We start from the raw sequence: 21691 nt of genomic DNA on the forward strand, positions 1-21691 counted from the left end.
TAATTTCTGCCTTTCTTATAATCCTATCTTCCACCTTTAAGCTCTCAGGTTTTAGAAATCTCATCTTATGCAGTCCCCAGCAATCAGTCTTTCCTTCTCATCCTGTCCAGTAAATCTCCCCTGACCTAGGGTTCTGGATGACTTTTCTGAACCATCCCCATTTTCGATTCCTCCCCAGTCCTTTTCCTCCATTCCTCTTACATCTGCTTCAATCCTTTTGTCAGAAGAAAGAAGCCACTCACTGGCTGTGAAAGCTTGCACATTTCTTTAACCACTATATGCGTGGAGTGTAGATTTTTCTTATCGATCTAATTATGAGGGCTACCCAGAAAGTAACACACACTTTGAAATAAAAAGTTAACAGTATGAAAATCCGAATGTTATTGTATATGTTTTAAAGGTATACTCTTACCAGTTCGTCAGTCACTGCGGTCTTCATTGTGAAAATTGGTACAGCCATTTTTAAAATCAATGCACCATTGTCTCACTTGGCTTTCACTCATTATTCCTTTTCTGTATATATTGGCAAAGCTCATGATAAATTTCAAATGGTTCACAGTTTTGTTGCCAACAAAAACCTAATCACAGATGCACCTCAAAAGTAGTGGGATTTTCTGTTGCAGAGCACATTTTAACATGCCACAGAAAGCAAAGTAGCAGGGACACAGATGACACAGTACCTCTGCTGGATGCATACTGAGTGTAGGAACATTATGGCATGAAGAAAGTGGCTGTAGACTCATCCATTGCTGCTACAGACCAGAACATCTATTACTTTCTGGATAGCCCTTGTATATTATATTTTCAGAAATTGATTGTATCATTGATATGATCTATTTTGTCAGGTGTATAAAGATGAGATGATGAATATGAAGTTGGTAGGACATTGTAAAAGATAGTGTTGTATTGCTTGCAACGAGATCATGGGTGTTGAGGATGTGGGTGTATAGGGAGCTTGCATCAACAGTGACAAGTAGGGATCCTAGTGGTAATGGGTTGGGACCAGCTGAGAGGCAGTGAAGGCTGTAATGGAAGACCAAAGTGAAGGATATGGTTAAGTTATTCCAGTCCAGATTGACATTTGATGATGAGGGGTTGCCCATTTGCAGCTGGTTCCTGGGGGTGGTCGGAGGATTATGGGTGGAACTTCTGGTGAAGAATATGATTAAGTTGTCTATCAATAACTCGGTGCTTCAACTGTTTGGTGTGTTGTTACCTTTATGCTTTGCTTCATTTATTTTCCACCAAGGATGTGACTTTACTAAAATGTAGCTATTCTTAAAGATTAAGCAATTATATAACAAGAAGGGCTTGCTTAACAGGCAGTTGTATCACTCATATACAGTTAGCAAACAAAAAGCTAAATTTCATTTCAAAGAAAGTTTGGTGCAGCTTTAACAATGATATTACTAGAGAGCATACTGGATTTTTAACAGATTTTAAGGCAGAGCTTAATAAATTATTAGAAATTCCAGAAGGCATTCGATACAGTTCTTCAATGTTGTTAAGTGAGCAAACTATGAGTTTACTGACCATTATATAAGATTTGTGACTAGATTCTGGATTTCCCTTGCAGATAGAATTCTACATATTTTAACAGGACAAAATTGACAGATGTAAAGTTAATTTTGGAAGTATTCCAAGGGACTGTTACTTGGCTGTTGATGATGATGAAGTCCCATACTCCGTGACGGAGCATTGGGGAACGATGCGGGAGACCCGCACTGCCATACTAGGCAAGGTCCTAGTGGAGGTGGTGTGCCATTGCCTTCCTCCAACCATAATGGTGATGAATGATGATGATGAAGACGACACAACAACACCCAGTCATCTCGAGGCAGGAAAAAATCCCTGACCCCGCAGGGAATCGAACCCGGGACCCCGTGCTCGGGAAGCGAGAATGCTACCGCGAGACCACGTGTTACTGTTTGCAATATATGTAAATGATCTAGTGGATAACACTGGAAGCTCCATAAAGGTGTTCATAGACAATGCTGTTGTCCGTAAGATATATGCTATGCCAAAAAATTGTAGCAAAATGCAGGAAGATCAAAGATGGTGAAGGTAGTTGCCTCTGAACATGAATAAATATAACATGTTGTGCATAAGTGGGCAAAGAGGTCCACTTCTGTTATATTAATCTTTTGGCAATAATCCATTAGAAATAGTAACAGCTGTAAGAAACCAAGAAGTAATCATCCAAGTGACACAAAATGGAATGATCACATAAAACTAATTGTAGAAAAAGCAGATGCCAGGACAAGATTAACTGGAAGCCTCTTAAGGAAATATAATTCATCAATGAATGAAGTGGCTTAGAAAACACTGTTAGGATTGATTCTTGAGTATTGTTCATCATTACCTTACTACGTTGTATTAGTAGAAGAGGTATAGAAGACAAAACAAAGAGCAGCAAGTTTTGCTATGACATCATTTAATAAGCTCTAGAGCATGAATAAGATAGAATGTAACAGAATATCATATTTTTATTTGCCTTTCACTGTTCTTCATACTTCATAAAAGTTTAATACAATAATCAATTACATGTACAGAAAATAACCAGTTCATTTAAGAAGTGAAATATTATCTTTATCACTCAGGAAAAACATACATTATAATGAGTAATTTCTAGGAATTCTTCAATTGAATAGAAATTGCTGTATTTTAGCCAAATGTTCTTACATTTATTTAGCAGTACTGTACGAGCCGAGTAGGGTAGCTTATGGAAAAATGTTATACTCAAATTTTTATAGTTATTATGGACTATAGCAATTCTTAAGGAAGGCAAATCTAATAAGGCACTATTTCTGGTGTAGTGCTTTAGAACGTGAGTGGCAGACACTACAAGAGAGGCATTGTGCATCATGTAGAGTCACATATAGTTTTTTTGATGAAATTTCAAGATAATCGTTCCATTTGTGTAATAAAATGTTATATTTTTTGTTCATAAAAACAATTTAATCCTAAATGTTGGTTACTGTTTCTCTTGCAGACGTCAATGAATGTGAGCAGACACCATCTCCATGCAAATTCACTTGTCAGAACACAGATGGCAGTTTTGTGTGCTCATGCCCAGCGGGATATGTCCTGAACCCTGATCGTGTCAGCTGTCGTGATGTTGATGAGTGCGCAACAGGCAAACATACCTGCAGTCATGAGTGTGTGAATATTCCAGGCAGCTATAAATGCGCTTGCCCCAAGGGTTACAACCAAGTTGGTGATCAGTGCACTGGTAGGTAATGCAAGTTCCAGATAGTGAGTAAGATAATAACTTCTGTGGCTTATTAAAAAGCTTTTGTTATTTATATGCATACAATTTTAGTTCATCCTTGTATCTAATTCAGTGTGTCATAATGCTTCATTCTGAAATAACTCATCAAAAAGGTCTATATTTATTTGATGTGGCAGTGCTGCCAGTCCCCAGTAGCTTTATCGCAGTTTCAAGAGAAGACCAAGCCTAGCTGACAAATGAAAGCTGAATGAAGCGAAAATAAGTGTAGAAAGTAAAGTTTTGTCAACCAATCTGAGTGAAAACACTAAGAGGTTTTGGTCTTACATAAAATCAGTAAGTGGTTCAAAATCCTCTGTTTATTCACTCAGTGACCATACTGGCACTGAAATGGAAGATAACAGAGAGAAGACCAAAGTACTAAATTTGCTTTTTCAAAATTGTTTCACTGCATAAGATTGTAATAAGGCCCTTCTTTCAATCATCATATGAATGCCGAAATGGTAAATATTGAATAACTGATTGTAGAATAGAAAAGCATCTACCATCACTTAGTAGTGGAAAAGCATCAGGACCAGATACCTATAAGAATCTACGAAGATTATGTGAAAGAACTTGCTCCTCTTCTAGCAACAGTTTATTGTAGATCATTGGAGCAACAGCGGGTACCTAGTGACTGGAAAAAAGTGCAGATCATTCCTGTTTTCAAGAAGGGTTGTAGGACAATGCACATAACTATAGGCCAATATCATTGGCATCAGTCTATTGTAAAACTATGGAAATATTTTATGCTAAAGATTTATGACGTTTTGGAGAATGAAAATATCCTCTATAAAAATCAACGTGGCCTCCACAAACAGAGATCTTGCAAAACTCGGTTCGCTCTGCTCCTCCATGAGGTCCACAGTGCTGTAGACAACAGCGTCCAGGTTGATGCTGTGTTTGCTGACTTCAGGAAGGCATCTGACACCGTCCTGCACTGCCATTTAGTGAAAAAAATACAACGTTATCGAGTATCAGACCAAATTTGTGACTGAATTCAGGACTTTCTTGCAGACAGAACTCAACGCATTGCTCTCAATGGAACAAAATCAACAGGTGTAAAGGTAATTTCCAGAGTACCCCAAGGAGTGTGTTAGGACCATTACTGTTTACAGTGAATGTAAACGGTCTAGTAAAAAGCGTCAGAAGCTCTTTTCAGACTGTTTGCAGATGATTCAGTTGTCTGTAAGAAAGTAGCAATGCCAAAAGACAGTATCGAGTTGCAGAATGACTTGTCAAGGATAGACACATGTGCAGGCTCTGGCAGCTGACTCTGACCATAAGTAAATGTAATATATTGCGCATGCGAAGGAAAGAAAATCCAATACCGTACAACTATGCTATTGATGAAAAATTGCCAGAAACAGTGTCTACCGTAAAATATCTAGGAATAACTATCCAGAGTGACCTTAAGTGGAATGACTACATAAAACAAATAATAGGAAAAACAGATGCCAGATTTAGATTCATACAAAGAATCTTAAAGAAATATAACTCACCCACAAAAGAAGTACTGTTAATAATATGAGATCCTTACCTGTTAGGACTGATAGAAGCGATAGAGAAGATCAAACAAAGAGTCACATTTTGTCACAGGACCATTTAGTCAGCATGAGAGTGTTACAGAGATGCTCAACAAACTCCAGTGGCAGGTGTTACAAGAAGAGCATCGTGCATCTTGGAGTTGTTTACCATTGATACTTTGAGAGAGTGCTTTCCAGGAAGAGTCAGACAACATACTACTTCCGCTCATGTACATCTTGCAAAGTGACTATGACGAGAAAATTGGAGAAATTAGAGCTTATATAGGGGCTTACCGACAGTCATTCTTCCCATGCGGCATTCGTGAGTGGAACAGGGAAGGGGGTTCATTTAGTATTACAAGAAGTACCCTCTGTGACACATTGTTAGGTAGCTTCCGTGGTATGATGTGGATGTAGATCTGTTTATTAATTACATCTTAACCTCAAGTTTAATAATTTGAGGAGTAACAGTAATGACTCACCAAATAGTTGAAGCACTGAGTCATGGGTACGCACATCAACAAGACTGACACGGGCACCTTACAATCTGGCCCTCTTGTATTTTCTTCATTCTTGTAGGAGTTTATGCTCATAGTAGTTACCTAATGCACCAGTCACTGGCCATAATCTTGCTTGCAGAAACTTTTTTTTTCACTGTTTTGTTTAAATTCCAGATTTATTAAACAAATAGAAATGTTGATTAACAAACATTGAATCATAATTTTTTAACGTCTTATGCAAAATAACAGAAAGGCAACCACTCACCTATAACAGACTGATGAGTGGCACATTGATACATGTAACAGATAACAGTGTTCACTAGTTTTCAAGCTCTCTGGCACTTCTTCTGCTAGAAAGTACAAATATTGACACAGACTTCCAAATACATGCTGCAGTGGCCTTGGTGACACTCATCTTTGAAATCTTTTTACTTTTAACTACTAATCACATGTATTTTCAAAAGAGCCGCAATTAAAAATAAAAGGATGTTATTTTTTTAATTCTGTGCTTCAATATTTGTTAGTTAGCATTTACATCTGATAACAAAGATAGAATTAAAATAAAAGTAAAAAAAGAAGTTGCTACTATCAAGATTTGAACTGGAAACTTCACCATTACAAGACTACTACAAGATTACAAGACTACTACTGATGACTATGTTAATAAGTTCAAAGCATTTTATACTTAACACTGCTAAAAAGATCTTCTCATCTTCAAAGCCAAGTTTTTTGAGTATGGTGTCACTCTGCTCCAGGAAACTGATCTCTTTTAACTTATCTTCAAATCCTATAAGTATGAAGAAAACTGAAGGGCAGTCCATAAGGTTCCACCATGAGAATGAAACTTATTAGCAGATTAAAACTATGTATTGGACAATGACTCAAACCTGAAACATTTGCTTTTTCTGGGTAAGTGCTCTGCTGACTGAGCCACCTAAGATGACTTGTGACCCGCCTTCACAACTCTACTTCAACCACTGCTTCCTCAGCTACCTTTCAAACTCCTTCCTCCAGGAGTGCTAGTCTGGCAAGGTATACTGGAGATCTTCTGAGAAGTTACTGGCAGAAGTAGAGCTGTGAGAGTGGGTTGTGAGCTGTGCTCAGGTACCTCAGTCGGTGAAGCACTTACCCATGACAGGCAAAGCTCCCAAGTTCAAGTCCAGTGTTTTAATCTTCTGAGAAGTTACAAATCAGTGCACACTCTACTGTAGAGTGAAAATTCATTTTCAAGACTGTGCTGAATCTTTTTTAGGCATGTAAATGAGACTGAGAATATTGCTAGTGTCTGAGGAAATCCTTTTCAGAACTGTAAATATAGCTAATTTCTCACTATTATTTATGTGCATTTTAGCAACTCAAATATTGTATTCCACCAAGGGCATCTGCATTGGCATATTTAATTGCATGTTTTGTCATTCACAGCTTCCTCGCGTGTCACAGTAAGACTGGTAGCAACCAGAACCATTGTTTATGATTGGTTTTCAGAAACCAATATTTTCTGACTCGTTTTTTGAATCTCAAATGTGATTCACATACTGTTCTTTTCTCTTGAGTGGAAAATTAAGGATTATATTTTTCAACCCTGTTTTCTTCTTTAAAGTGCTCCACAGAAAAGCATAAACTGTCTCTTTCGTATCATTGCTGCGGCAGTATCATGCAGTACAAATTGTTCAAGTTAAATTAAAAAGGTCAAAAAATTTACACCATAATGTACAGTACGAATATAAACAAAAACAAAACAAAATATGTACATGTTCTTACAGTACAAGTCCAATTATCAGTTTACATTTGATGAGAAATTATTAATTCTGCATACTGAGACTTTCTTGGACAGAACAAAAATAGCTATCTGATAAATTTTGTGGTCAAGCTAAAGTGTTGTAATTACCAGTTAAAAAAAAGAAAGAAAGAAAGAAAAAACTAAACTCCTCCCGCACAGGCCATGAAGGCCCAAAGGTTCTGACTGGCCGCCGTGTCATCCTCAGCCCATAGGTGTCACTGGATGCGGATGTGGAGGGACATGTGGTCAGCACACCACTCTCCCAGTCGTAGGTCAGTTTCCGAGACGGAGCAGCTACTTCTCAATCAAGTAGCTCCTCAGTTTAATGATTATAAAGAATCCGACTCGATTGCAAATAGAAACCAGATTTTGACATAGGTTTCGGCACGGATAACCATGCCTTCCTCGGAACACATTAAAACTACAAACTGCCTAAAGAGGTATGGTCCAACATTAATACAGGACGCCCAAAAGAGCAAAAGATTCGCATAAAATGTAAAATAAACGATACGTGTGTACCATGTCAATAGCTGTACTTAGCTCAAAGTCAGAAGCATCAACGTTCGGTGGGCCGCGGGCTCTCAGGTAATCTCAGGTGGCGCCAGCAGCTAGGCTGTGAGAATGTCAGAAAAGAACGGGCTTAATATACATCTGTGAAAGGATGTACAATGATGCTTTCATCGCCCTTATTATCTATTGACCGACAGAGGTCAAGATGATTAGTGTCATCAGGTGTTACCAAAATGGTATGAAAAGTTATGTGTATATGCGTGAAGAGACGTATGACATCACTTCAATGTTTTTAAAAAAGGTTAAGTATTTATTTCCTAATTTTAGGCCAGAGCTTGGACTTGGAATGAGTATGACTAAAAACATCCTTGCATCACCATATTCAACTCGGATAATTATAACTGAGTGGAAATGGTTATTTGGACCATATTACAAATATTGGAGCTTCTTACAAGCCTGTTACATTATTTGACCTTTTACATCAAAAGCTATTAGAACATAAAGGTAGTTTGTCTGTTCCATGCTATATGTGTTCACAGACCTCACTTGATTAAGCTACGTGGTTCAGTACCTTAAGTATCAGTACCTTAAGTACCTGATTTTAAGAAACTAGTTTAGATTTAGGTTCTTTTCACACTATTTTGGTACATAACCGATAGCACTATTCAAAATGACCTCTGTCGGTCATTAGATATTAAGGGCGATGAAGGCAATGTTGTACGTCCTTTCACTCAATTGCATTAAGCCTGTCGTACTACTTTGACCCTTTTCTGGTCAATAGCGCTTAGAATTTAATATAGTAACTTTTCACGCTTATCCAAGTGTAGTCATCAAATACTATCGCTGACCCCAAATAATTGAAAAATGGGTTATTCATCCCCCACATTTTTAACCTGCTTCTAGCTGACGGTATTTTGTCTGTCCTGTGTGCATGCGTTTTGACCATCCGTGGAATTTACTATTCCTCATATATAGTCTCAGCCTATTCACGTTCTATAGTTCTATAAAATTGTCCTTGAGCTAGGACCTTATACATACACACGCATTAACTTCCTGTGCCTTTGACCTGGTCATCAGATCACTTTCGTAACACATTTTATGCCAATCACATGGAAGAAGATAGATTTCTCTATTTGCGCATGGACATTCTAGCTGCCGGAGGGGGGTGGGGGTGGGGGGAGGGGGTGGGGGGAGGGATATCATCTCCTGATTCCCCGTCAAATCTCACTGTTTGTTTTATGTAGGCAGGTGTCTTGGTGTTGTTGTATGTGTATGCTCTGAAGTATGGGAATTCAGTTAAGCTTTAATGTTCAACTTATTGTTAACGTATCTTTCTACTACTCAGCACTTCCTTCATATGATCAGTGGTTACTCATTCTCACACGCTTGTTTGTATTCCACTCAAAATTTTCCTATGTCATTGTAAATAATAACCATAGCAGTTTACATTGATGGATTACGTACATATCTGTGTTTTTCATTCCTCTACAATTTTGTGAGAAACTACAAGTGAATGTCCATTCCCATTATGAAGCAATTACACATATCTAAACTACAATGATTGATGTATGTTTCTGACAAGAAAATCAGTTATGGTTTTCCTGCTCTAACTATATATTGTCTTGTTTCTTCAACCTTTCCTTTCCCTTTTGCCAAATGAGGGAATCCTGGATCTGCAAGTGAGCAAAGTTTTTAGATTTAGTGTGTATGTTTATCAACATGCTGCCACTTGGCTTCCCTTTTCTACATAAATTCTCAAGACATCAGACATAGACAACAACATTACGGAATGGTAACCTTTGGTGTGTTATTCTTCTCAAATAATTTGTCTCTTTATAGCTTTGGTGGACAAGAGCCAGTTCTCTCTCTTTCTGTTTTTCCATCAGTTCTGTGACTGGTTTGATGAGGCCAACCATGGCTTCCTGTCCTGTGCCAACTGCTTCATCTCAGATTAGTACTTATACCCACCATCCTCAATTATTATTTGTGGGATGTATTCTAATCTTTGTCTTCCCTTAGAGTTTTTACCCTCTACAGTTCTCTCTAGTACCATGGAAGTTGTTTCCTGATGTATTAACATGTGTCTTATCGTTCTGTCCCTTCTTCTTGTCAGTTTTTTCCATGTTTTTTTTCCCTCATCTTTTTGGTAGAGAAGCCCTGATTTCTAATCACATATGTCCATGTAATTTTCATCATACTTCTGTAGCACCACATCTCAAACATTTCAATTCTTTTCTTTTGCAATCTGCCCACAGTTCATGATTCACTTCTGTATTATGCTATGCTCTGGATGTACATTTTCATTTTTTTCTCAAATTAAGGCTGATGTTTGATACTACTATATTTCGTTTTAGCCAGAAATGTCTTCTTTTCTTGTGCTAATATGCTTTTAATGTAGCCCTTGCTTCAACTGCCCTGTGCTATTTTGCTTCCAAGGTAGCAGAATTCCTCAAGTTCTTGGTCCCCAATATTGTTGTTAAGTTTATCACTAATCTCATTTCTGCTGCTTCTCATTACTTTCCATATTCTGTGCTCAGAAGACTTCTTTCCATTCAGTATGTCCTGTAATTCTTCCTCACATACACTGAGGATAGCATCGTCGTGAGTGAATTTTATCATCGATGTTCTTTCACCCTCAATTTTAATCCTATTTTTATTTCCATGATTGCTTCCCCAATGTACAAATAGAAGATTGGACTGCATCCCTGTCTTACACCCTACAGAATCCAAGCACTTGTTATTGGTCACAATTTTAATGTTCCTTCTTGGTTATTATACATATTATACATTACCCATCTTTCCTTATAACATACACCTACTTCTCTGAGAATTTTGAGCCCCTTCAGCATTTTACATTGTCAGACATTTTTATCACCTATTAATCATTCATTCTAAGAAGACTCTCACTTCGTTGGCTGGTGGAAGTAGCTGTATCATTTGAAATCAAGTAGCTTTGGTTGGTACTGATAGCATACAGAAGTCATCTGAGCTAATTGACCTTAGTGGGCAGAAGACACTTTTCTCAGTGCATCTACATATTCATAAATAACATTATATCATTAGTTACAAATGCTGGGAAGGGATGATCTTTATATAAGGTCATAATCACTGGGCAAAGTTAACATGCGAATGATGTGGCTTCAATAATGTCAGTGTGCTAGTGACCAGAAACAATTGAATATTGGTCCAAAGTTATTCATTGTCTTCTGTCTTCTATTGAAGCAGATACTCCTGTTAGCCACCACATCAAGAAACTCCTTAGAGTGAAAAATTAATACAGAAAACACTCAAGTATTTTGCTCACTCTATGGAGCTATCCTACACTTGCCCTCTTCAGCCATAATTTTTTAGTGATTCATTATTGTCTGCATCATATAGAAAGGTGGCCCAACTACAACTAAGTGGCAAGAATCTCTCTCCTGCATGCTATGCTGTTGCTGTACTTTGTGACAATGCAGTTTCATTCACAGAGCGATCAAATTATTTATTCAGATGTCGATGTTATTTTCTTGTAGCAGTGTAGCTTTGAATGTTTATCTCTAAATGTGTTAGCGTGGTTTCCAAATGAGTACGTCATGTGATGCCGATAAATGTGAAGTGCTTCGCAAGAAAGCAATGAGGTTTTTTTACCACATTTTTAACATTTTCAAATGTGCAACTGAAAACGGGATTCCTATTGTTGACATTCTGAAGACACAAGTACAAACTGTAGAAGCATGAGTCAGCAAGAGAAGTGTACACAGAATAGTAAATGAATGTGTCGACTGTATAAACATCAGGAAAAATTAGTTTCATGTTGCATGAGACCTATAACACAAATATGGCTTTGACAAGGATGTTTTAAGGCATTTCATGTTTGAAATGTATATAGATAGAAAATATCTGACATTACAAAACCTTGTTATCTGTCGAGATCTCAGTAGTTTTCAGCATTATCTGACAGCATTTTTTCGAGTTATTCAAATAAAATGGTTTGTTGTTTACTTGTCCCATGGATCATAAATACAGTGTCTCATTGTAATATTGGATGAGCTAGTTTGCACTATGATGCTTGTTAACAGCAAAAAATATGACAACATACTGACAATTTACATAATAGTCTTTTGCATGAGTCTTTATTCACAGTGATTTACATTGAACTACAGTCACACATCCACACACATGCATTATAAAATTACACATTTTTTAAAAATTCTGTGGAGTAGAAGTAGTTGTCAAGGAAATATAATGATTTCCGTTTGTGTTTGATGTTATTTTTGTTGTGTACTACATTTCTACATATAATTCAGTCCAATCTGCACTAAAATGGAAAATATTGTAACCAGTTTTGATGATCTTGTCATTAGACACTCACCTTTTTAAGAAAAACAGTACTTGATATTTTTACAAAACTGCAGCAGCTGCTTTCACCTTCTGATGTGACACAGAAACTGTGGAGCAATGAATGCAATGTTGTCAGCAAGTCTCTCATGTAGCAACTGATCAGTATTGGCTTTAAATTCTCTTAGAGCTGAATGTATTAAATGATGTACTGTTGGCAAATGAACCTGTCCTCCACAGCAACACAGTCCAGCAACCCAGATGTTGTTTGCCCACTCTCTGCCCCATCCCGTCCATGCTTTCCTATCACTTTGGCTCTGCATGGAAGTGCCTTCCTACATGATGTGGACTATAATTAGGATGGCTGCAAGAAAAAAACATTTTGACTCATAGCAGAGGACCATAATTGTTATTGCATTGGCTTCCTCATTGCCACTTTTCATTTTTTTACATTCACTTGGTATATGAATTGTATTATATGTTAAGTTGAATCGTTTATTCATAAAAAATCAGCTATGATGGAAAATGAATTGACTTCTCACAGTAGTTTCTGAATTTTACCATACAGGTAAATTTTCTCCTAAAGGCCAGAGCACATAACTGTAACTAAATTTAGATTTTACCAGGTGCAGCTTTAATACATTTTGCATTGTTTGCACATGCAGATATCAATGAGTGTGAGGATCACACAGGCAACTGTCCCCCACCTGGAACATGTATCAACACACTTGGCAGCTTCAAGTGCATTTGTCCGAGAGGCTTCAAACTTGATTCTACTGGAACCTTCTGCACAGACTCTGATGAATGCACTGATGACATGAAGTGTCAGCATGGATGCCAGGTAACAATTTGCATGAAATTCATTTATATACTGATAATTTATTTTTATAATGTTTTTATTACAGAATGCAAATACAAATACAGAAATTTTAGACAAATCTGTTATTATTATTATTATTGTTTTTATTATTATTATTATTATTATTGTTGTTGTTGTTAAATAAACAGTATGCATAAATTTATAGCTTACTCTTTGTTTCTATTAATGTACAGAATGTTAGTGCTAACATCGTACAAGTAAACTATTTGAAACCAGTCCTCAGCATTTCAATGAATATAGGAACATTTCCTTTAGATATTGTCACAGCAGTCAACACTTATCAGAATACCTTTTTCACTAATTGCAGTGAGACCACTACACCTCGTGGGAATGGCATACAATTCAAACATTAGCTTAAGATTCGCATATACAAGATATATTTTTAAAATCCTAACACCTTTTGAGATATCGAATAGGTTGTTAATAATTGTATGAAAGAAAAACTCAGTTGAGAAAACTGTAAAATAACAGAGAGTATGACTTCAGTAGGTGAAACTATCATATTAGCAGTAAACACATTGAAAAATAAAGAACTTGATTAGCTTTCAGAACTACTAGTTTGTTCCTCAGGGAGCAAAGAAAGATAGGTTGGGGAAGATTAGAAAGGAGAGGTAGGTCACTTAGCCCCCAGGATTAGGAGGATAAGTACAAGAGCAAACAAAGAACAGGCTATGCTTTGTCTGTTCGCCTAGTCATGAATTTGAGTACTTATCTTTGCCACAGATTAAAAGAAGGAAAATTATTGTTTTACATCCCACTGATAACGTAGTTCGGAAATCCAAGCAACAATGGGACAACACAGTTTGTATGTCTGCTAGTTATTGCTCAGTGCTGTATTGAGTAGAACATTGTGTCACACAGTCTGCGAATTTCTAGATGGCAGAGTTAGAGGAGCAATGCATCTGCATTAAATTTTGCGTGATATTCAAGGAAACCTATATAGAGGCACACTAAATAAAGCAGGAAGCCTATGGTGATGAGTGCTTAAGCCATACTTGATGTTATGAATGGTTCACCCAGTTTAAAAATGGCTGGATGGAAGTTGAAGATGACCGTTGTGTAGGACACCCTTTGACATCCATGGGTAACGCTCATGTCAGTAACGTTAATGAAATTGTGCATGCCAATCGAAGACTAACTGCCCAAGAGATTGCAGAAAATGTAACATTTCAGTTGGATCGTATTATGAAATCCAGACACAGCATCTTGAAATGCATCATGTTGCTGCCAAGTTCGTCTCGCGGCTCGAGTCAAGACCTTCACCTCACAATCTGTGAAGAGCTTTTGGATCACGCAAATGAGAACGAGGTGTTCCTGAAGAGAATCACAACTGGTGATGAGACATGGGTTTACAGCTATGATGTTGAGACCAAGGTTCAGTCTTCATAGTGGGTCAGCCAAGATTCTCCAAGACTGAAAAAAGCTCGTCAGGTCAGGGCAAATGCCCAAGCCAACCTGATAGTTTTCTTTGACTTTGAAGGATTAGTTTATCATGAATTCATGCCACAGGGCCAACCTTTAATCAATGGTACTGTCGGGATGTGCTGCTATGTCTGCGAGAAAATGTGAGAAGGAAACGTCCCGAAATGTGGCAAGGCAATTCATGGCTCTTGTGTGATGATAACGCACCTGCACATTCATCCCTGATGGCGCATGACTATTGGACAAGAAACGAAATCACTCTGCTGCCTCATACTCTGTACTCCCCAGATGTGGTCCCTGTGGACTTTTTTTTATTTTCAAAGTTGAAAACCCTATTTAAAGGAAGATTTCCCACATTAGATGAGATAAAAAGAAAATTCATAAACGGTGCTTCACACGATCCAGCAAGTGTACCAAGGATGCTTCTGGAAGTGGAAAAGGCGTTGGGAGTAGTGTCTCATTTGGGGAGACCGTGCACAATAATTGAAAGGTAAGTGTAGAAAAATTTTGTGGACAAAGTACCGGAAGCCAAGGCAGTTGATGTGTCAACAGTTAGGGAACAACGGAGTGAAAATAAAGCACAGATGAGGCTCAAAATGGCAGGAGCAAATACAGTTATCAAATGGCAGAGAAGGCGCAATGACAGGCGAAGGGGTAGGAAGAAATAGAGATAGAGAAAGATAAACAGGGAAAATAAATAAATGGGAAAATAATAGCGGAAGAGAAGTGGGAAAGTAGTGAATGATGGGAGAAATTAGAGTATGTTAAGTCAAGATGGATGGTGTAAATCAGACACGGAATAAAAATAGTTCCCAATGACAAAGTTCTGCGTACTGGGAAGAAGAATCCAAATAGCCTATAAGTGAAATGTACTGCGGAAGATGATAGTGTCTGCCAAGTGTTTACACTCCATTTGCAACCTTTTTTCCAAATTGACACCCTAGTTGTCGTCATGAGACCATCAAATGTGTACAATGTACTTGAACATCAACTGGTATACATTTTGTATAATGTTCTCACGGCTCTGCTGCTGAATGGTTATGTTTTCTTGGCGCAATAATTTGGCATCATAGTTATTTGGCATCAGTGAGTGTTCCCTGTGATACTAAAACATTAAGGGGACTGTTCTTTCTCTTTATACCTGCTGCGGTCCTAGCTTCAAGTGTATGGTACGCAGTGTGTTGCAGATGTCAGAAAATATCAGTTAACATTGTTAACATATATTAGCATATAGTATCCTAATGTATTATTTTGCAAAGATTCGTTAAGTTTACTTCACTCCAATTGCTCAGTATTTTCAATTTAACATAAATAGCAAGATTACTGTTCTAAGTATTCATTTATAGAGTACAAACAGTAAGACAACAAATATGACTTCACGGCTTTGCTAAATTTAATGTTGTCCTCGATGGACTTAATTTTAGTGGGAAGATTGTTGAACAGTTGGAGGCCCTTGTGGAAAGCTCCCTTTTTACACAGTTGAATGTTTGTTCATAAAACATGCAGATTTGAGTTTTTCCTGGTGTTGTGCTTATGTATTTCATTATTTTTTACGACTCTGGAGTCAGTTGGCACTACGTGGTTTCTGAAAATTTTTTTGAGTCTTGAGAATGTATAGGCAAGGCAGTGTAAGAATTTCCAACTTTCTGAAGATGGGTTTGCAGAAGTTTCTAGGTTTGCTCCCAGTAATAATCCTCATTACTCTCTTCTGGATTTTGAATGTGCTCAGGGCAGTTGGAGAATTTCCCCAGAACATCACACCATATTTTAGGTGGGCTTGTATGTAAGCGTAGTTCGCGCTGGTTAATCGTTTTCAGGCTAGCACATCATTTCAGTACACTCAATGCATAACAGCCAGTACTAATTCTGACATTTACCTTTCCTGTATGTGTATTCCATTTCAGGTTATCTTCAACCCACAGGCCCAGGAATTTGAAAACTGTGTCAGTATCTATTGGCTGGTTATTTACAGTGACAAGTGGTTGAGAGGAATTTGCATTTTGTGTTGTTGAAAGTTCATGGAAGCTGTCTTTTTGGTGTTGATAGTTAATCTGTTGATTTTAGCCCAGTTGCGGAGTTGTTCAGTTACCAAGTTCACAGCTTTTTGCACAGCCTCTGTATTCTCCCCTTTGAGGAGTACGGTACAGCACAGTACAGTTGTGTTGTGCACAGACTCTGTATTCTCCCCTTTGAGGAGTACAGTTGTGTCATCAGCAAATATTATTGTTTTGTGTGCATCTACATTCAGCCTCAAGTCATTAATATAGAGGAGGAAAAGTAAAGGTCCCAATACTGAGCCCTGTGGTACACCTTGCTTTACAGTTTTATTAATCAATAGGATTTCGGTTATTGAGTTGGTTCGTCTGTTAGTGTATTTCATGCTGACTTTCTGCATCTGACTGGTTAGGAATGAAGCAATCCAATTGTTTGCATTTCCTCTGATACCATAGTGTTCAATTTTTTCCAGCAATATTTTGTGGTTAACTGTGTCAAAAGCCTTTGACAGATCCAGAAATATGCCTGTTATGGGTTGTTTTTTATCCAAAAGATCTAATAGCATATTTATGCAATCATATACTGCAGTTTCAATAGATTTGTTGCTTCTGAACCCATGTTGAGCTAAACTTAGTAAATCTTTTTTTTTCCCCCTTCAATGAACTCTATCAGTTTTTTGTACATTATTTTATCAATAACTCTAGAAAAGCAGGATGAGAATGAGATAGGCCTGTAGTTATTCATATCTGTATCATTGTATTGTCACCTTTTTCGAAGACAGGAATTACTTTAGAAAGTTTCAGAGCTTCAGGGAAAGTACCTGCCTGGAAAGAACAGTCACAGAGGTGAGTTAATGGTTCAGCAATTGTGTGTACACAATTTTTGGTTACTGCTGCTGGGATATCATCAATTCCAGGTGAATATGAGTTTTTTAACTCTCTGAGGGCTTCTGTAACGCCATTTTCAATGACTTTGGTAATGAAAATTGACTCTGCACATGTGTGATATTTTTGGTTTGCTGGTTGGTAGTTTGTGTTAGGATTATTTTTGACCAATTCTTCAACTATGCTCTTAAAGAAATTGTTGAAAGAGTTCACCACATCTTTGGAATTAGATAGAGATTGATTGCTGGGTTTGATTTCTATGTTCATGTGTGTAGCTTTCATTTCCCCCCTTTCCCTTTTTATGATATTCCACATTGCTTTTACTTTAGTGCTGGATTTGTCAATGTACTCATCATTTTGCATCCTTTTATGCCTGTCTTATCACTCTTCTTGGGATACATGTGTAGTTTTTATAGCATTCTGTTAGTTGGGGGGAGTCACTACTTTGTTTACATAACATGTGGAGTATTCTTTTATTTTTGCAAGGGATTTTTATAGCTGGTGTAATCCAAGTATTGTTTCTCTTATTATTATTATTTATTCTTATTGGTTTTTGTGGAAAAGCCTCTTCAAAGTGGTGGATCATTTTGTCAAATAATGTGTTGAATTTTATGTTGACATCATTTGCTGTGTACATCTCTGTCCACTTTTCTTTACTAAGGAGGGCATTTAGCTTGTTCAAGTTATCTTGAGTGAAAAATCTTCGTAAAGTTTTACGTGGGACTGGGTTTGAGGTACCTTTGCTAACACCAACCTTTATAATGACAGCTTGGTGGTCGCTGAATCCTGCATTGTATATTCTAGTGTTGGGTTAAGTTTATTTCTGTTTGCAAAAATTTGATCTAGAGCTGTCTTGGATGTGGGTGTTATTCCAGTGGGCTCGTTTGCAAGGCCATGCAGATTATAAGTTTTTGCAATGTTAATGAATGTCTCCCTGTTTCTGTTGTGGGTAAGAAATTTCTATATTAGTCACCACTTATAATTACATCCTGTTTCCACTGACTTATTTTGGATAGAAACAAGTCCATTTGTAACAGAAAATCATTAATACTACTGCAGGGGGGACAGTAAATTGTAGCTACAATTAGATTTAGATCTGTAAGCCTTATGGCTGCACATTCAAAGATCTTGTCTGTTCCTATTTTGTTTATGGTAGGAAGTGGGCTATATTCAATGTGTTGTTTTATGAAGATGGCAACCCCACCATGTCCATCATTTGACCTGGAGTAGTGTTCACACAGTTTGAAATTTGGTAGTGAGATTAACTTAACTACATCAGTGTAGAGCCAGTGCTCTGCTAGGCATACTACTGAGGTATCACAGAGTTCATTGGTCAGCAAAATGCTTAAGTCATCAGTTTTGTTGCTTAAGGATTGGACATTGTGTTATAGATTTTCAAGTCTGAGTGGGGTTTACTCAGGGGGCTCTAAGTCATATTTACTGTGTCACTGATTTGTAGTTTAAATTGTGCTGTATTCCAGATATGTTGACTTCCGAGCAGTTGTGCTGGTTTTGTTGGTCGTCCTAGGCAGCTGACTCATCTTCCAGGTGGTCTACACCTACATCTACATTTATACTCCGCAATCCACCCAATGGTATGTGGCGGAGGGCACTTTACCTGCCACTGTCATTACCTCCCTTTCCTGTTCCAGTCGCGTATGGTTCGCGAGAAGAACGACTGCCGGATAGCCTCCGTGCGCACTCAAATCTCTCTAATTTTACATTCGTGATCTCCTCTGGAGGTATAAGTAGGGGGAAGCAATATATTCGATACCTCATCCAGAAACACACCCCTCAAAACCTGGACAGCAAGCTACACCGCGATGCAGAGCGCCTCTCTTGCAGAGTCTGCCACTTGAGTTTGCTAAACATCTCCGTAACGCTATCTCAGTTACCAAATAACCCTGTGACAAAATGCGCCGCTCTTCTTTGGATCTTTTCTATCTCCTCCGTCAACCCAACCTGTTACGGATCCCACACTGATGAGCAATACTCAAGTATAGGTCGAACGAGTGTTTTGTAAGCCACCTCCTTTGCTGATGGACTACATTTTCTAAGGACTCTCCCAATGAATCTCAACCTGGTGCCCGCCCTACCAACAATTAATTTTATATGATCATTCCACTTCAAATCGTTCCGCACGCATACTCCCAGATATTTTACAGAAGTAACTGCTACCAGTGTTTGTTAAGCTATCATATAATCATACAATAAAGGATCCTTCTTTCTATGTATTCGCAATACATTACATTTGTCTATGTTAAGGGTCCGTTGTCACTACCTGCACCAAGTGCCTATCCGCCACAGATCTTCCTGCATTTCGCTGCAATTTTCTAATGCTGCAACTTCTCTGTATACTACAGCATCATCCATGAAAAGCCGCATGGAACTTCCGATACTATCTACTAGGACATTTATATATATAGTGAAAAGCAATGGTCCCATAACACTCCCCTGTGGCACACCAGAGGTTACTTTAACGTCTGTAGACGTCTCTCCATTGAGAACAACATGCTGTGTTCTGTTTGCTAAAAAGTCTTCAATCCAGCTACACAGCTGGTCTGATATTCCGTAGGCTCTTACTTTGTTTATCAGGTGACAGTGCGGAACTGTATCGAATGCCTTCCAGAAGTCAAGGAAAATTGCATCTACTTGGGAGCCTGTATCTAATATTTTCTGGGTCTCATGAACAAATAAAGCGAGTTGGGTCTCAGACGATCGCTGTTTCCGGAATCCATGTTGATTCCTACAGAGTAGATTCTGGGTTTCCAGAAATGACATGAGACGTGAGCAAAAAACATGTTCTAAAATTCTACAACAGATCGATGTCAAAGATATAGGCCTATAGTTTTGCGTATCTGCTCGACGATCCTTCTTGAAGACTGGGACTACCTGTGCTCTTTTCCAATCATTTCGAACCTTCTGTTCCTCTAGAGACTTGCGGTACACGGCTGTTAGAAGGGGAGCAAGTTCTTTCGCGTACTCTGTGTAGAATCGAATTGGTATCCCGTCAGGTCCAATGGACTTTTCTATGTTGAGTGATTTCAGTTGCTTTTCTATTCCTTGGACACTTATTTCGATGTCAGCCAGTTTTTCATTTGTGCGAGGATTTAGAAAAGGAACTGCAGTGTGGTTTTCCTCTGTGAAACAGTTTTGGAAAAAGGTGTTTAGTATTTCAGCTTTACGCATGCATCCTCTGTTTCAAAGCCATCATCTTCCCGGAGTGTCTGGATATGCTGTTTGAGCCACTTGCTGATTTAATGTAAGGCCAGAACTTCCTAGGATTTTCTGTCATGTCAGTACATAGAATTTTGCTTTCGAATTCACTGAACGCTTCACGCATAGCCCTCCTTACGCTAACTTTGACATTGTTTAGCTTCTGTTTTTTTCTGAGAGGTTTTGGCTGCGTTTAAATTTTCAGTGAAGCTCTCTTTGCTTTCGCAGTAATTTCCTAACTTTGTTGTTGAACCACAGTGGGTTTTTCTGTCCGTCACAGTTTTACTCGGCACGTACCTGTCTAAAACGCATTTTACGATTGCCTTGAACTTTTTCCATAAACACTCAACATTGCCAGTGTCGGAACAGAAATTTTCATTTTGATCTGTTAGGTATTCTGAAATCTGTCTTCTATTACTCTTGCTAAACAGGTAAACCTTCCTCCCCTTTTTTTTATATGCCTATTTACTTCCATATTCAAGGATGCTGCAACGGCCTTATGATCACTGATTCCCTGTTCTGCACTTACAGAGTCGAAAAGTTTGGGTCTGTTTGTTATCAGTAGGTCCAAGATGTTATCTCCACAAGTCAGTTCTCTGTTTAATTGCTCGAGGTAATTTTCGGGTAGTGCACTCAGTATAATGTCACTCAATGCTCTGTCCCTACCACTCGTCTTTCTGTCCCTACCACCCGTCTTAAACTTCTGAGTGTCCCCGCCTATATCTGGTAAATTGAAATCTCCACCTAAGACTATAACATGCTGAGGAAATTTGTGTGAAATGTATTCCAGATTTTCTCTCAGTTGTTCTGCCACTAATGCTGCTGAGTCAGGAGGTCGGTAAAAGGCTCCAATTATTAACCTAGCTCGGTTGTTGAGTGTAACCTCCATCCATAATAATTCAAAGGAACTATCCATTTCTACTTCACTATAGGATAAACTACTACTAACAGTGACAATCACGCCACCACCAATTGCATGCAATCTATTCTTTCTAAACACCGTCTGTGCCTTTGTAAAGATTTTGGCAGAATTTATCTCTGGCATCAGCCAGCTTTTCATACCTATAACGATTTCAGCTTCGGTGCTTTCTATCAGCGCTTGAAGTTCCGGTACTTTACCAATGCAGCTTCGACAGTTTACAATTACAAAACCGATTGCTGCTCGGTCCCCACATGCCCTGACTTTGCCCCACACCCTTTGAGGCTGTTGCCCTTTCTGTACTTGCCCGAGGCCATCTAACCTAAAAAACCGCCCAGTCCACGTCACACAACCCCTGCTAGCTGTGTAGCCGCCTGCTGTGCGTAGTGGACTCCTGACCTATCCAGCGGAACCCGAAACCCCACCACCCTATGGCGCAAGTCGAGGAATCTGCAGCCCACACGGTCGCAG

The 21691-nt window shown here is 38.4% G+C and overlaps 1 protein-coding gene across 1 annotated transcript in view; it reads left to right on the forward strand.

The window, feature by feature from the left end:
• LOC126412131 (fibrillin-2-like) overlaps nucleotides 1-21691 on the forward strand; it is a 675186-nt gene that overhangs the window by 593747 nt on the left and 59748 nt on the right. Inside the window, exons 49-50 of the mRNA XM_050081574.1 lie at nucleotides 2993-3232; nucleotides 12570-12745. Coding sequence (XP_049937531.1) covers nucleotides 2993-3232; nucleotides 12570-12745 — 416 coding nt within the window. The remainder of the gene's footprint in view (nucleotides 1-2992; nucleotides 3233-12569; nucleotides 12746-21691) is intronic.

The sequence above is a fragment of the Schistocerca serialis genome, chromosome 7 (genome assembly GCF_023864345.2).
Source record: "Schistocerca serialis cubense isolate TAMUIC-IGC-003099 chromosome 7, iqSchSeri2.2, whole genome shotgun sequence".
Classification (NCBI taxonomy): Eukaryota; Metazoa; Arthropoda; class Insecta; order Orthoptera; family Acrididae; genus Schistocerca; species Schistocerca serialis.